Consider the following 17,982-nt stretch of genomic DNA (forward strand, 5'->3'; position numbering starts at 1 on the left):
TCACTGTGCTATATAGAATACAAAATGCATGTGTGTGTGTGTGTGCGTTTGTTGGTACAGAATGTGTGGGTACAATCCCACACCACCGAATCACCTCACCTACCACCACCTCCAATTACTAGTGCATTTCCTGCCTCTAAATATAACATGTAAGCGTTGTTAAAACAGCTCTTGAGTAGAAACAGCACAAATACAGTGAACAACACTTTTTTCCCCCCAACTTTCAGGGCACTAAAAGTTAAATAAAACTGAATCTGATAAGTCTCCAGCATATCGTTCAAAGGTGTCACCGACAACCAGACACACATTGGACGATGCCAACTGTCAATCACACTGGTGTCCACTCCACTCCATTTACTGTCTTACTGATTATATATCAAGTGAGAAGTACTGTCCTTGTCCCATAGAATTTTATTCGAATGGAGTTTGAGAACTTTTTGCAGCACAGTCTCCACCATGGCTATTCAATATACTTTTACTTATGCATTGGCTCCCTTGGGACAACGGGAAACATCCACTTTTTGTATACAGTCTATGGTTGACACCCATTTTAGACATTTTATAACATCAAGAGAGGACTTTCAAAACAATGTTTCCATTAGAGCTGCAACTAAAGATTATTTTCATAATCGATTAATCTGTCGATTATTTTCTCGATTAATCGTTTGGTGTTCAGAATATAAGAAAATGTTAACAAATGTTGATCGGTGTTCGTCAAACCTGGAAATGATGATGTTCTCAAATGTCTTGTTTTGTCCACAAACCAAAATGATTGACTTTTAAAGATTTATTTGTTATCCAGAGCAAAGGAATGAAGAGAATAGTCACATTTAAGAAGCTTAAACAATCGGAAATCTGGTTTTAATCATGAAAAAAGCATCAAACCGATTATTCGATTATCAAAATAGTTGCCGATTAATTTAGTAATCAATTAATCGTTTCAGCTCTAGATTCCATGATCACTGAATGTCTGTTCTTTACCTGGAAGGTGGTGGCTCTTTCTCAGTTGGGCTGTTATACCACTGCTGCAGTTAACAGTTAAAATGAGCATTGATTACATAATTAGCTGCAGGCTTAATACTGCACATCCAATGTGTGTAGTTTCTGTGAGCCAATGAAGTTGCTTTTAACTCAAATCCAAAACCTATTTACATTTGTCCAACAGTGTGAGGATTAGTGTTTAAGTGAAGTGAAAGCACTATAGAGACTTTATTCACCTGCAGTGAATAAGCATGGGGCCCATATCAGGCATCTGGGCGGCGGAGGACCTGCGGACAAACGTGAGGACAGGCAACGTATATTCTGGGACACCCATGTCCGGCCACTGGGTGTAATGATACTGGAGCACTGTCCTTTCATTCTGGGCCCACAGTTTGGGGTTCCCTTTCCCACCCTAGATGGAAAACAAGAAGACAAGATTTTGTCATAGGATAAAAAAAAAAAAGAACAAAAAGAAAAGCTGGATGAGTAAGTGTGTTGGCTTTACAATGTTAAAATGCGAGGGCGAGGCCTCTTCCAAAACAAAAAAGGCTTGCCACTTTAAAATAATTGTTTAGTTTAGTTCTTTAAACAAAAACAAAACAAAAAAAAAAAAATCAAAAGTAATCCAAGCTTTTTTTCTAAATGAACTTGATGTAAACCACAGCTTCAGTTCCCCCCTCTCACCTTCTTTACTTTTATGTTGCGCAGTGTGAAGCGGCGAACAGTGTAGCAGGCATGAACCTTGGTGCTCATCAGTGTGACGACCATGCTGCCGTACTCTTCACTGTTCTCTGTCGGCCAGTACTGGTCACATTTTCTCTGTTGACCACAAACGCACAGGTTTACACACACACACACACACATTCACACTGTCAAAAACTGTGGAGGGTTTTTAACGACGTAATTTTCAGGATCAAGTATATACGCTTGATAAATACAGAAACATTTCACACATCTGGGGTAAAACGTTCAATGTGATTATCTATTTCACAGTATGTTTGCACATCTCAGGAAACATTATATCAATATATATTGTTCTATATTGTTAAAACAAGTATTTTATTATTGTCCACTCCTATGAAATGCACTGTTAACTTTATATATCTAATTTCTGTATAAATGTGAATACAATAAAGGCATTTTAGGCCTTTAAATCCACATTGAACTTGTGTCAGCACCAGAACTTACCCGTCCTTTCTCCACTAAGTTGGTGATCATGACGATGATACCGGTATTTTGCTCCCACACCATGCGCCAGAAGTCCTCAAAGGTGGACTTGAGAGGTCCCTGGGCTGCGATGTAGGCGTTAGGCTTATTATAACCCTGATGGATGAACAGTAGAAAGCTAGATTAGCTTAGTTGTATGTGTTATAATAAACAATTCTACACAATTCTTTTTATGGGAGGCAGTGGCGACCCCTACATCATTATTATTATTTCTTTATTTGTTATCATCTTCTCCAGAGTGATGCTCCCAATCAAAACAAATCAGTATTCCACATTTAAAGAAATCACTCACGTCCACATAGTTGGCGTTGATGTAGTCGGAGTGTTTGTAGTCCTTCCCATGCAGTGGCCTTAGCTTCACTCTGCTGTGGTCATCTTAAGAGAAAATGGCAAACAGTTAAACAGTTAGTGACTGAAAGACTGCCAGGTGCTCTGCTAAGGTACTTGCCCCCAACTAGAGAGCACATTGACTTTTGTGTCACCTTCAACACACACTATTATAAACACAGGACTGGGCTGCAGCCAAAGTGACACATGCAAAGTAATTATAACAGATTAATATAGTCAAGCACCAGTGTGTGTGTGTGTGTGTGTGGTATTTCAGCTCAACAATGTCTGTGTTAACTGTTACTTGTTTTTTGTCAATTATACAAAAGGAAAAAAAAAAAACATTCTAGGGCCGCACCTAACAATTATTGTAATTATCAATTATTTTCTTGATTAAAGCTCCAGTCCGTAGCGTTTGCTGCTATCGCTATGCAGTAGCGGAATGTCACCGGGTAACACAAAAACAAAACATCGTTTGAACTAACTTGAAAAAAAAAAGAAGTAAAAGATGTCTTTAAATTTTTCTCAGAAATGAAAACATCCTAAAATGTTTTTGTTTTTGAGACCTTTCAGCTGTGAACCAGACCGAGGGAGCTGTAGCATTGTTTTCTTCTTCTTTGGTAGGAATGCGTCCTATTCCCTGCGTCTAAACTTGTAGCGCCACCCGAAGGTGAAGTGGGATACTACAGGAGCCTGACATGCTCGGCATATGCACGGAAGTACACCAGGACCTTTAGCTCTAACATTTAATGTATATACTCTGCAATAGTGGCAGAGATCAGCAGACAGTGTTTGGCTCTCCACAGAGGAACAATTGTGTGTTTTGCCTCCACTGTTTGCTAAAAAGCATGGCAAGTTACACATTTCCCATGGAATATAATTCATTGTGTTTTTTTAAACAGAATCTGAAGATTTAGCTTATCCGAGTGTGTAAAGTGCAAATACAATGTTGTGTTACAATAGTTTAACAATAGGCTTTCAGGGGTTAATCTCTCCTCTAGCTGACTCCGGATAATCGAGAATGTCCAGGAGGTCTTGTATATTTGAAATGTGCGGCGTGTTTCTCTGCATGTCTTCATACACATCAGCTGTTGGGCCCACATCCACTGAAGCACATGAATCAGTGGGTAGATGTTTATTACATAAAGGGCATATTACCACATCAAGTGTGTGTACTCACAGGCCATAATGTTGATATATCTGTTCTTGTGCTTGTTGTCTGGGTGGTTGGAGTGCTCTGATGTGATTTTCATGTCAGCAGTGCACCGTTGAACCGCCTGCAGAGTGAGTGAGAGAGAGAGAGAGAGAGAGAGAGAGAGAGAGAGAGAGAGAGGGAAACACACATCATAGTGTCATGTGTCTATGTGGTCTCTTCGTCTTCATTACTTGCATGACATAATGGATAATTTTGTTGACCTGAGGGCATAGAGCAGCATGCTGGGAAATAACAGCAACAGTGAAATCAGAAATCAGATCCAGGTTTAGCAGCCTGTTAAATGTTGATTTACTGCCAAGCAAACAGCTGCTGAGTGTGAGCTTCCCAACCGGGAAGGCAGGCTCTGGATTATCAACACATAAGACCGAAGGATCAAGTACTTGCATATACTACAGAGGCAGTTGCTCTATGACAGCAAGGGAAGCTCTGCTTTCTCTGAGTTGTACAGTTGTAATTACGTCAGACTTAAAAGTGTGCTACAATGCAATCAACTACCTGACTAGTTTGTTCAGAATCAGCTGTTAATCCGCTTATTTTCTTCTTCTTTCTTCTTGAAGCACGGCTTAAATTGACCTTTTTGAAACAACACAGAGTAGCTTTTGACACTGTGGAGGGAGTTTGAATAGATAAACTTCCAGGGAAGCTCAGCTTCTGTGGGAGTCAATGGAGCAGTGGGTGGGCGCGAAAGCTGGGCTGATGCATGATCGGAGAAACTGTTTGGTTGACAGTGTTGTAGAAACACACCAGAAACTGGCGCGTCTGAAGTCAAGAAACAAATAGCAGCTGGTTTGTTTGTTATTTGCGCTGCGATATTGCCCATTTCTGTTAGCACATATTATACACTGTAAATTAAAACCCTATTCCAACAATTCCTTGTTTCAGTTTTACATAATTATCACACTTCATTGTTGTACTTGGTTTGTTTGTTCATTCATTAGAATTTATGAATAAATAACTGGGCCTAAAATGAGCTTCCCCTGTTTCAAAGACCAGCAACTGCCACTGATGTACTATTTATTTCAAACTTTCAATCATCTTTTGCACAACTGCAGTACAAAAACAAAGTAAATTGTCCATAAAAATCCTTTTACATGAACATACAAATAAGCACAACAAATTGTTCCAATTAATGGCAAATACTGAAGATTTAATGCAAAACTGAAAATTAAATTATTATCATAATTATATTGATGATTATCATCATTATTATTGTTGTTGTTATTAATACTACTACTAATAATAACAATAATATAATCATAACTATTATAATAATAATATAAAGATGTATAAAGTATGAAGATAAAATGTGCAGATAGATCTGAAGAACATTTTGTTGTACATGACATCATACTGTATTTTCCTGCATTCTGTCTACATGCTTACTGTCACAGTTCACTGGCTGCTCTGCTAGTTCAACCTGTTCCGGCTGATTCCAACCTCCTCAACCCCTCTTTCTGTTTACCCCCTTCTTTTTCATCATCCTTGGTAAAAGCAGGCGTTTCTTTCTTCATACCTTGTGCTCATACAAGAACATTCCTTGCATGACATATTGGATCATTCTGTTGACCTGAGAGCGCAGAGTAGCATGCTGGGAAATAACAGCTACAGTAAGATCAGAAATCAGAACCTACTCTGGGATTAGCAGCCTGTTTAATGTTGATTTACTGCCAAGCAAACAGCTGTTGACTGCAAGCTCAGCATGCCCAACAGGGAAGGCAGGATCTGGATTTGGCTCCTACCCAACAATCTTATTTCCTCTGGAGTTTTGTTTTAGTGCCATCTAAACTTGACACACACATGAAGAACCAGGTACAAGGAGTACTGGCATTGATATTTGCATGCACATGTGATCATAATGGGATGCCAGGTTAGCTCTACTAGGACAGTGAATTCATCACATGGTGCATATCGACAACTCTGGGAAAGTGCAAGCAAGGAAGCGTGTGAGATATAATGTAAGCTCCTCTAAGAATGTACACAGTAACACTTTATTTCAAGGTCCTTGCAATAAGCTTTAATGAACAATGAATAACCTGTGAGACCCTATGAGATGCTTAAGAGCAACAGTGAGTCCATGTGAGTCTCAAAGATATTTCCTCATTTCACGTTGTGATGGTTGCGATACAGAATGCTGCCCAACCCTGTGTCTACAAAAGTCTATTTCAGAATGCATATCTGATAAAACACCACCTGTGCACACACGCACACACACTAAAGGTCATGTGCATGCCACATAACACCCAGTGCAGACATGACACATGTGGGTTGATGTCTACAAAGCTATTTCATTCATGGCATCTGTTTGTCATCCATCTATGATGTGTAGTGCATTTACACTGACAATGATTCAAGTCTGTCCCATCCAAAAGCAATTTTCAGTTTCTATTAAGCCAAAAACTGGGTCACAAGGATGTCGGGGGTTTAGATACATTGGCATTGTGTGGGGGGCTCTGTTTTTCCAATTAAGTAACTAATTTGAAGGGTCTGGCTCATCCCTCTCACTTTTTAAGAAGAGTGTGGTGAAGGATATAAAAAGGAATGTAAGAAGGGGGCTGGAGTAAAAGCAGGAAACAAAGCGATGAGTGAGAATGAAAAGAAAGAGGAGCAACATTCTGTGCCGAGGGAGCTTAGGCTGGTGCAATGGAGCATGCAAACTAAATTACCTATCACTGAAATTTCCTCTCGTTTCACTGCAATAACCATAATCACTCAGCATGCAGCCTTTTGTCTTCATTATCTCTTACCACCAGCGCTTTCAATATTTATTTGACATGGACGTGTATTTAGACAGCAGAGAGCCCATATCTTCTTCCTCAGCAAGACTAAATACACGTGGGAAACACTCCTGCAAATTACTAAATGGTATCTTTCAGTGAGCTGCTACATTTGGGTTTATGAGTGCATACTCATGTACTGTGGATAATATACTAGTCAGAGCTTTAGAAGTACAACGGGAACAAGCACAGTGACTGCATCAGAAGGGACACAATGAACTGTGGAAATATGCCGCTCTTGTACTTGAACTGAGAGTGAGCAACTTCATGTGAACATTTCCAGAATGTACTGAAGAACAGGTGAGAGCATGAGGTGGACTGCTTATTCACTCAACTAACTATTATGTGGTCTTTGGTACAATTTGACAATGGGAATACGAAATCCTCTCAGCTTTGCAGTAAGTTTCAGCTCAACGTTTATACACCTTGTCTGTATCAACCACAATTTAAAGGGATATTTAAGTGAGGCTGCACAGCGCTCTTACAGGGAACTGACTGTGCAGCAGAGCGAGTGCCTGTGTCTTAAATGTCTATCTAATCTAATCTAATCTAATCCAATCTGTGAGCTCAGTGAAAACATGGCTGCAACCGGGGACAACAGACAAAAGAGATATAAGCCTCTCAGTAAAAGGCTCATCACATGAAATCAACATCACACTATCTTAAGAATATGTTCAGCATTTCCACTTGCTATCAAACAGCCTTTTCTGACTGGAAACTGTGATCCGCTCACTCCAATTTACCAAAGTCATCCAGGACAGGGAGTTGTTGGTCTACTAGTCTACTGCGAAACAAGGATCTCCCTCCTTTTTTCTCTGAGCTGACGACAGTGGCACAGTGTGGACTTTAGCTGGTGTGGGGCGTTCATGAGGTGTGCCTCTTGTTAAGTGGCGAAAATCTATTATTCCTGTTGTTTTATTTGCTGCTGACAGGTTTCATTGAATTTGCACCTGCTTCTCAGAACAGGGGAGTGCACAGAGCGTTTATCTGTATGTATAAGTGTCTCACAACCCCACTTCAAAAATCCTGCACCGTCCTTTCTACTGCGCTGCCTGCCTAAAGCATCGGACAGCAGAGAGAGAGAGTCAGGGACGAACAGACAGAGTGCATGGCACATTTAGCAGCTAAAGAGCTGAACATTTTCCCTCAGGAGAAGATTATGACAACAAACGCAGGTACAAGTGAGTGAATGCTTGACTGCAGATTAATCAGGTGGACACAAACAACATCCCAAACAAATAAGCAGCTGTCATAACTTGTTTATGATGTCCCATATGTGCATTAAAACTTACCTCAAATTCTTCAGGGAATCCATGTTGGTTATTCGAGTAGAGTTCCGCGACATGTTTAATGAAGTGCTTGACTGGAATGGCTTCCATGTCATCTGAAAGAGAGGAGTATAAAGTTAGCCATTTATTTAGTTGGCAATTCATTTAGTATATTTAGTTTATACTAACTTTTATATTCATTTAGTATGATGAGTAGTCAATTAGTACAATTAATCAGTTGTTATAGCCTTATATACTCGATGGAACAAAGAGAGAGTAAATCCGTTTTCTTCAATCATTCAGCTCAGTAGTGTTTTTGTTCCACTGCATTAGCACAAAGTAGAAAACAATTCATATTACACAACAGAGCTTGCATTATTATATTGCTGTTCTTGTTGTTGTTGTCGTAGTGTTTCCTTGCTTGTGAAGGCTTTTAGTGTGACGACACGGCGCAGGACAGGAGCGAACATTTTCTTCAGATGGTGAACACTTGTAAACAAACGGCTGCAAAGTGGCCGTTGTTCTTCCTGTCGCTGAACTTGGCCCAGATGACTGGAGCCCAGTGCAAAAGATGCAAAAAACATTACACAGCAGCTAAAATGCTCTCACAGCTTCCCACGCTTTAGTCCTCATCAAATATTTACAAGAGTGTGCATTGGCTCGCTCTCACCCGACGTCTTGTGCGATGAACAGTTAGAGATACAAATATGTCGAAATGATTTGTGGGCCAGTAAAGACAGCGGGATGCTGAGTGTTACACAGAGAGGCCTGCATAGAACAATTAGCTGCATGGACAACTGATCCAATCTCTTTCTATTTCTTGGACATGTATCACAGACAATGCACTCCTGTACATCCCAGCATGTTGTCCTGAAATCACACCAGGATATGAGTAAACCTCACATGCGATGACATATTACCTCATGGGCAGAGTGGGCATGTGTCCCAGGGTCCTGGAACACTTACGATTCATTATTGGGGTATATCATTTCCCTGTGTAGCTAAACATATCACTGGTACTTCCTGTATCCACTGGACAAGTTACATTTATTTTAATGACTTTTTCCTAAGAAGGCTGTTGCATGAATGATATCCCATGTCACCATTGCACTAAATTTACAAAATATGTGTGTATGTGTGTTTAGTGGAGCAAGCTCTGTCATAAGTAGCAGCAGCTTTTGCTGTAAATCTAGCAGATGCTCTTAAAGAGGATTTTGCAATGTGTTCTTGGGCTCTTGGTCTGATCTTCCTGAGAGTTAACCTGCTGACATATGGTCAATGAGTACATCCCAACATGTCTGCTGCCCTGAACTCTGATGTCCTCACAGTGTGGCTCTGAGTTCATCTACGTGAGTATGTATCCAACAGCAAACATGTCCTGCCACAGTGATGCAAAACATGCAACCAAAAGAAAAAGAGAGTTCTATGAGCCTGCATCTGCTGGGAGATGTGTGTGTGCGCGACAGAGGCTCTTTTTGTCATGGTGAATTCTGCCATGGTGGACTTGCTGTGAATGGAGGCCTTTGGACTCTGCCAAGACCCATTGGAAAGAGGCTCCAAAAGCTTTCAAGTGTTCTGATGGATTTCGACCGAGGACGTGAACTGGAGCAGGGAGATTCATGCCCGCTGAACGTTAAAGTGTGTGTTTGTGTGTGCATGTTTTGAGTTTTCAAATATCTGGTAAAAGAAGTATCTATCCATTACTGTTATGTGAAATTTGGGAGGGCACAAGTAGCTGCTGATACACAGTCTTTGTCAATACAAAGAGAGACACAAAATATTTTATGTTTATGCTTCCGCAAAATGTTGCTCTCGTTTCCATAGTAACCACAAATGATCTGCCAGCTGGCTCTTTTAGTAACACTGTACACCGTATATTTCTGTCAGCTTAATCCTTTGCATACACATTTGTGCACATTTTTGTCTGATCATCGGTGGATTTGATGAAATTGATCAGTTAATTGAAGATTTTAAACATACAGTATTTCTACACAGAAGATAACAGAAGTGAAACATGGAGAATATGTAAAGGAGATGGTGACAATCTATCTAGGGTGCTGTCCAGGACATAGAAGGTGAGTGCCACACAACACTTTAATCTATCCAATATGGACACTACACATGCTATATGTGGGTGTGTCCGGACCCAGTGAGAGTGTTGACTGTTTGGTCAATGGAAGATGGCAGAGTGTAGCTGAATCTTCAACCAGGCTCAGACCTTAGACCTCTGCTGTAAGAATAGCTCTGACCTTCAACCCCCGAGAGTGGAAGACCACCTAACTAATATTGTGTAGAAACATCACACCAAAACACAGTGCACAGTTGGAGTTGAAGTGGTGCAGCTTCATATTTTCATGCAGCAGGGTCTGTGTCCTACGTCAGGGTTCATCCAAACCAGAGTGTATTGAGAGTGAAATAAATACACCTCAACATGTATCCAGCAAATGCTGCATAGTGGATGTACTGCACATGTGAAACATTCTCACCTGGGATGGGCAAGACTGGTGTTGTCTCATTGGACACCACCCTTGGAGAATTGCTGTCTTCCACATAGAAATGGGCCGTTTGGAAACAACGTCTGAAAGAGACAGAGACAGAGAGATTACACCTGTAGTCATGATTTCTCCAGTTTCTCCAGTCAGAGTCCAGTTTCCACCAATTTGATCAGTTTGTTTTGTGTAGTTACAGCACAGTGGTTGACAGATAACTGTCTCTTCCAGGCAGCAATTGGATTTGCATATGAAAAACAGAAAAGTGTAACTTTCCTTCAAGATTTCAAGATATGATTCAAGGCCGTTTGTTTGTATTTTTTAATGACTATAATTAGAATTAGTTGTATGAGCACACACCAATTACACACTAGTAGTGACCAGACATAAACTGGGCGCAGGAGCAGTGAGCAGCACTTATCTGTGCCCAGGGACACAGCCAATACGGCTATCACCATCGGGCCTACACACACTGTAATGGAAATGCTACCCAGATCAGTTTTTATCATTCCAAACTGTACCATTATGAGCTAAACTGCACCATACTGCTTGGTGGAAACACAGCTTTGGTGAAGCGACAGGGTTATGATTTTGAAACAGTTTTAGCTACCTTACTGACTCACTGAACCACACGTTTGCAATCACGTATTTATGTGTGTCATTGTAGAACTCAACAAAAGTCCTTCCCTCTAAGCTACACAGATGGCAGAAATGGACTTTGAACCACCATCTCCCATCTCTCTCACACACACACACACACACACATCGCAAGTGCGTATGTAGAAGCTGTCTCACACGGGAGTGTTGTGCAGCGGTAGGTGTCCTGTCATATTTTTAGTCTGATAGTCCAAGAGTGTGATGTTTTGCATCAAACAGCTTCGAAAAGCACCAGGCATTTAGAAATGAGCTGGTAGTTTTATGTGACATTTAAACACCATTACACGTGTAAAAAAAAAAACACAGGTTGTGTTACCATGTTTCTTCGTTATGTTTCTGCAGCAGCCCGAACAGACAAACCAGCCAGAGGGTGCATTTTGAAATCGAAGCTTACTACACTAACAAGGAAGAACAACATTCTCTTTGGTATGTGAAAGCCACCGTAGTTCCCTGACGCGCTTCTTAAAGGGAGGAGCGAGTGTGGCGGAGTTCTATGTTTGTTACCGTCTGCAGTCTCCCCACGAGATGTCACTTATTCTTACACACAGTCCCCTTTAAATAGCTTTCTTTAGCTAACCCGATACTAAACTGAACACTGTTAGTAGATTGACATGGACCAAACGATATAAAAATGTTTTCTTTAAATCACTTTCTATCATTTAATTAAATGACTTATTCACTGACATAAAATGGGATGAAATGTTGTACAGGGGTTTTTCCGTTTCACATTATCCACAAATGTAAACATTCTTGACCATTAACTCTTCCTGATTGCTGAGACATGTTGAAGGTTTGAAGCTGCATGGAGCAGGCAACATATTGTTGTTGTGACGTGAGAGAGAACAGCACTTCTGTAGCTTTAACTCCAATGATTAGCACCCTGACTACAGAAGATGGAGGACTCATCCACTCATCCCTCCCTTTTCCAGGCATATCAGAGAACTATGATGGCCTTCACATACCAGAAAGGAGATTTATATATTTATAGCCCATATATAAACATACTTATGGGATGTACATTACATTTCTGCCAATACAACCTACTAAATACTATACACTGGAAGTAGTTGATGTGAATGTTGTGCTGCCAATAGGGGCAACAGACCTGTCATCTGTCAATGATTATCTGTCAATGATTTGAAGGCAATCATAAACTATTTAGCATTTAGACATCAAGCCTTACAGAATGATGATTGAATGGCAGCCAGGCTTACACATACATTGGATTACAAACTACAAGAGAGAACAGCATTACATAGCAATCACATGCTATATACATCCAGTCCTCCAAAAAGAATCCAGCAGTCAACCAAAAGAGCTGCAAAGAAGGATGTTACACAATACCTGAAAATAAAAGTGATTTCATGATTTACCAATAATGAAGAAGAATTACCAAGTCATTTTGTGCCTTCATGATCATTTCAACACCAGTCGACAGACACAGACACTCACTTTTGTTTGCACCTTTGAAACAAAAACACTGATGCACTGCAACACCTGTCAAAAGAAGGATTCCATTAAAGAACTATGCAAGTGAATGTGCTGATAATGTGCGCTACCACCGAACCCCTTTGCCATGTCCTTATTTATTACTACAACTGCCAGTGACAACAACGACGACTGAGTGTGTCATCCAGACTCCCCCTACCTGTATTTGATACAGATCAGAGAACAGAGAGCGTTCATCCTGAGTGACCAAGCCGTAGACAGAGCAGACGGCCTGCCACATGCTGCTGCTGCCGTGCTCAACTGAGAGCAGTGCATAGGGAAGGAGGGAGGGCTGTCCTAACAAGGCATGAAGGGGGCTGGTCCCTCTCAGTGACACACACACACATGCACACAGAGAGAGAGAGAGAGAGAGAGGGAAGATAACCCTTAACCTAACCCTTACCTTAATGTAACCCTAAACTTATTTGACCATAACAACTGACCCAAAAATCAGTTGTCTTGCTAATAGGGACACAGCTTTTGTCCCTGTTTGGACACACCATTCCAAATGAACTGGTCTTTAGACTACATTTTGTCCCCAAAGGTAGCAGAAGACAAACATGCATGCACACACACACACACACACACACACACACACACACACACACACACACACACACACACACACACACACACGTGCTTCAATGACACTTCCTGGTGTGAGTTAGCTGGTGTCATGAGGCATTCAAATTGCATGGGAGAAAGCTGGGACATCACACTTTTGTGAAGATTGGATCTCGCCATATTTTTTTACACTCAACATCCAGATCCTCTTGTAGTAGATTTGTAGTTCTGATTTACTTAATGTTTTTAAAATCTAGTCAAACATTTCTATACATTTTTCAACAACAACTACAAACATTTCCCTCATCAGCTCTATTTAATACTATTTAATTGTTGTTATAACATCTACATGTTTTCATGTGACCCCACTGTCCTGCAGCAGTATCTCTGATTATCTATCTATTCAGCAGTTGAGGTCCAGCCTCTTCCTCACATCGTATACTGTGAATATCATTGAGTGTTATGAAAGTCATGTTTCCCTCTAAGCCTTGAATGCAGCACAGCAGTAGTTTGGGAAAATGGGGGGCGGTCCCAAGTGCAGCCAGTAAGACAGCAGTGGGGGAGGAGTCTGTCGAGAACATGGGGTTGTGACCTGAGCTTTGCTCCACAATAGGATTAAATACCCAACCATTTGCCCTGCACCTGTTACTGGGCTGTGTTGGTGTGTATGTGTGGAAGAGGGTGAGATTATGCACAACTTCCGACATGGATCATTTCAATAAGCAAAAAATATTCTGCTTTTTGCTCACATGCTGCCAGTAATTTAATTAGTGTTCTTGATTTCAATAAAGGGTCATACTGTTGGATAGGGTCATCCAACTAATTTGATCCAGTTATCACTAGTTTAATGATTTGCCACAAAACAACAAGAGTACTGTCGACCAGGTTAAGGAGTCATGTGAGAATCTGAATTTAATTAAAAGTCTGGGCAATGGAACATAATTGTGAACTACTTGCTTGACCTCAAAACACTTCACTTGTGTGAATCAACAACAAAGTGTGTGATGTGTGCGTGTGTCCTCAGACAGACCTGATGACCAATTTGTGTGACCCACCATCTCGTGACACCACCATTACTACTGCAGTGTCAAGTCACAGTGACTCACAGCCTGCACCTGTTGTCAATAACAGCCACATGTAGAGCTGTGGCTTCCGGTTACTGACTGAAGTCTCTTCATCATGCGTATTGTTAAGTTTTGAATAACACCAATATCAGTGCATGCACCTGCTATTAAACTGATACCCCATTACTGGTTTATGTAAACCAGTTTATGCAAAGAACATGAAAAGGGTTTTATTCTACAAAGACCAACATTTTTTTTCTTGTAAAGCAATTAAACACTTGTATAATATCTGCCAATAAATGCAAATGTTATTTACTGTTTATCTCTCTAGTTATTTGAAGAAAACCCTTTTTTATGAATAAAGTAAATAAATGAAGTAAAATATAATTGATTGACAATTAAGTGTTGGGTGCTTGTGAGTGTTCCATGTCTCATGTCAGTATCTAACGTATCAAACTCTATGACGATGCGTGACTTCCTGTTTTTGACCAGAAACAAATGCAGTATAACACATTAAAAACGTGAATTAATGTTTCAACCGTCAAGGCTTCCACCAGAGTGCTGCTGTAGTGTCCCTACCTCCAGTAGACGACCATAGCCAGCAGGAGCACGAGGCAGACGAAGGTTAGAGCTGAGACCACCACCAAAGGGGCCAGCCACTCCACACGGCCCAGGCCTGACACTGCCCGTGTCTGGCTTGTCAGATTGGTCGCCATAGTGGGACAGTCTGTAAAAAAAAAGAATAAAGAAATGGAATGTGTAAATGAATGGGGGGAAATAATTTGAATCCACCTCATTGAGGAATCCAGTTTATTGAAATGACATGAAATCGAAGAGAAAAGAGATGTTTTATTGAAAATAAAGACCTTGGTGTAGTTTTACATTTTCTGTCTTTGGCCTGTGTGCAGTGGGATGTCTTATTCTTTAAAACACAAGGCTGCTCATTAAACTTCATCTAACAGAGGCGGCATCAGCAAACACACACCATCAAATAGAGTGAACACAAACAAGTAAATAGTACAGAATGCCAAGTCAGCGTCCATTCCCCTGCACTGAGCTCTGCATGCTACGCACACTGTTTGAGGAGGCACAGCAAACACATCTGAATCAAAACAACACAACACACAGTTGTTAAATCTCAATTGATTTTTGCTCACTTACAAACCACCACCAACATCACCACCTACCCACTTCAGCTGCTGCCGCCTTGACAGTGCAGGGTCTGTCGCTGGCCGCCATGGCCTTCAATCTGTAGCTTTGCTTTGCCCGGAGCCGAACATTATAAGAAACCGGGCCCCCTGCACTGCACCACAGCTGGCTCGTATCCCCACTAATTCTGACTGCATCGCCTCCCTCATATCCACACACACACATGCGCACCCATAGATGCACAGTGCAGAGCAAGAAAAACAGAGATGCTGTCAGCGCCTTTACCCTCTGCTTTTGTCTTATAAATACGTTGGTCTGCAGAAATATATTAACCCTAGGCAGCAGAATGACACACATACACAGACATACACAACCACTCACTAATGGCAGTGAGATACATGCAGGCACTAACACGTGGAACACATACCACACACACACACACACACACACACACACACACACACACACACACACACAAGTAACTATAAATTACAGCAGAATCTGGCCTCCAAGCCTCATCTCCTTTCGTGACTGAAAGTAGGCCAGCACTCAGATCAGAGCAAGACAGAGAGGAGAGACAGAGCGGAAGAGGAGGTGGAAGAGGCGTGTGTGTGTGTGTGTGTGTGTGGGGATAGCATTAAAGAGGGGATGGACGGAGTTACAAGAATAAGATAAAAAGTAAAACGTGTAATTAGCAGAGAAAGCAAAGGAAGCAGAAGCAGTAGAGGAAATGGCCAGGCTAAGTTTTGAGAGATTTGCCTTCATGTGTCCTCTCTACCATCAGCATTGCTGAGATGGACTGAGGAGCTTGAACAAGTTCTCTGTCTATGATATTTGTTTGCATGTTAAAGAAGGTACTGCTGCTCATGATTGATTTCATAGGACCAATGTGACTATAATGTCCAACTATGGACCTCATTTTTTTCACTCTTTTTTTTTTTTACAAAGAACAACATGGTATTTCATTTTTCTGGAGAAAAATACATAGTGCACGAAAAAAAATACAAGAAAGAAAATATAAGTAAGAATGTTCACGTGACATTAGAAAAAAAAAAGTAGAACAGCCAACAGAGCTCGGGTAACTGACATCACGCAGCCCTGTAATGCAGCACTTATTTTGACACAAAGCTGTAGCGTTCAAATAGAGATATATAACCATGTCACCAAATATCCCGCGAGACGACACAGTTGGATCAACGTCATAAAAAACATGGTCAAAGTGAGCATCGAAGAGCAATGGGAACTCACGGGCAACGGATTCCACTTCAGTAGAGATCACTTCATGTCATAGTACATAATCCAACATTAACAACATTGCCTTTAATGTGTCGTTTATCTTACCTTTATTAAGTCTTCTCCAGAGAAGAATGAGTAAAGGTTTATCAGAAAGCTGAAGATGTTGTGTTACTGCAGCTCTGGAATAATGTTCACTCCAGATGTGTGCAAAGGGTCAAATATATTCAGTTTGTCGAGTTCTTGCGATATATTGCTTATTTCCATGGCTTATAAATGCTCAGTGAACTCTGATGTGCTGACTCATTTAATTTAGAAGTTTTTCCTGCCACCATGACAGTTGCAACAAACTGAGTCATGTGATCCCTCTCTCTCTCTCTCTCTCGCTCTCTGAACTGCCTTGTGATTGGTCAGTTTCTCCTGTCATGGGCCAGGTTTCCTCAAGGTTGTAAACAGAGTAAAGTCTAGTTATTTCCCAGATTATTATGGAATTATTGACAATAACACTACAACTTGTCTGCCTGCACCACCTTTAACTCTCAACAACTACATAGCCAGATTTGATTTACTATTTGTCGGGTGTCATAGTAATATTTTACATTACAATGTATATTCTTAATATTCTTAAGCACAAACAACAGCTTCGAGCTGATTTATGTTAAGGAAGTGGAAGAACCTGTATGCAGAGTAAGGGCAGTGGAACACACATTCTTTCTCTGAACTGCCCTGTGATTGGTCGAATGTAGTTTTGAGGCTGTGAACAGAACCCACTGAAGGTGCAGAAGTATTGATATTGGCGCAAAATCCGGCATACTATAGCTTTAACTAAAAGACAAACTCAGTACAGTATAACCCACTCAAAACCTCAATTCAAATTATAATTAGGTTCCAAATTTCTACATGCATTTCTACATGCAAACGAGAGCAACAGCAAAATAAGCAAAGTCTCCTTGATATTACTTTGTTTGATACAGTTGACTAAATCAAATAATTAGTTTACAAAGACTTTGAAATGTGAACTTGAGACCTGTTGTGGTGAAAAAATGAATCTGTCCATGAAAGAAACTTAAACCCCAGTTTGAAACTCGATGCAGCATCCACACTTGTTAAGATGATCCAGTGGCAAACCCCACACGGAAACACAGCCTCGACCTTTAAGTGACCTAATGTGCTAGCACCACAGCATACTTATTAAGTACGTATGTGAGGTATGTAAGGATATCTTGGAGCATGTCAGTATAGATGGTAGTGTATGTATCTCAGAGCAGGTGCAGACTGTCTGATGAGGCCTGAGTTACGGTCAGCCATGTCTGGGGGGAGTGAGAGCAGCCCAGCGAGTTCATGGCCTCACACACTGCTGGGGATTGTGGTCACTCACTTGCAAGTGAGATAATGAAACTCAGGCAGATGCGGTTGTTTGTGAGTCTTCGTTATATGCACCACAGATAATGATCTACAGTATATCCGCCCCGGCACAGGCAGTGTGATGCTGTGTTGTTGTGTTCAGGAAGTATCAACACCTTTATTTGCTGGTCAGAGTTACCT

General features: G+C 40.9%; 1 protein-coding gene across 1 annotated transcript in view; it reads right to left on the bottom strand.

Moving 5' to 3' along the window:
* Positions 1-17,982, bottom strand: part of ptprga (protein tyrosine phosphatase receptor type Ga) — a 353,219-nt gene that overhangs the window by 10,030 nt on the left and 325,207 nt on the right. Inside the window, exons 13-20 of the mRNA XM_044023374.1 lie at positions 14,635-14,782; positions 10,280-10,371; positions 7,818-7,909; positions 3,716-3,812; positions 2,501-2,583; positions 2,170-2,304; positions 1,666-1,800; positions 1,218-1,393 (exon numbers count right to left, since the gene is read on the bottom strand). Of these exons, the coding sequence (XP_043879309.1) occupies positions 1,218-1,393; positions 1,666-1,800; positions 2,170-2,304; positions 2,501-2,583; positions 3,716-3,812; positions 7,818-7,909; positions 10,280-10,371; positions 14,635-14,782 (958 nt within the window). The remainder of the gene's footprint in view (positions 1-1,217; positions 1,394-1,665; positions 1,801-2,169; positions 2,305-2,500; positions 2,584-3,715; positions 3,813-7,817; positions 7,910-10,279; positions 10,372-14,634; positions 14,783-17,982) is intronic.

Source organism: Solea senegalensis, linkage group LG4 (assembly GCF_019176455.1).
Source record: "Solea senegalensis isolate Sse05_10M linkage group LG4, IFAPA_SoseM_1, whole genome shotgun sequence".
Classification (NCBI taxonomy): Eukaryota; Metazoa; Chordata; class Actinopteri; order Pleuronectiformes; family Soleidae; genus Solea; species Solea senegalensis.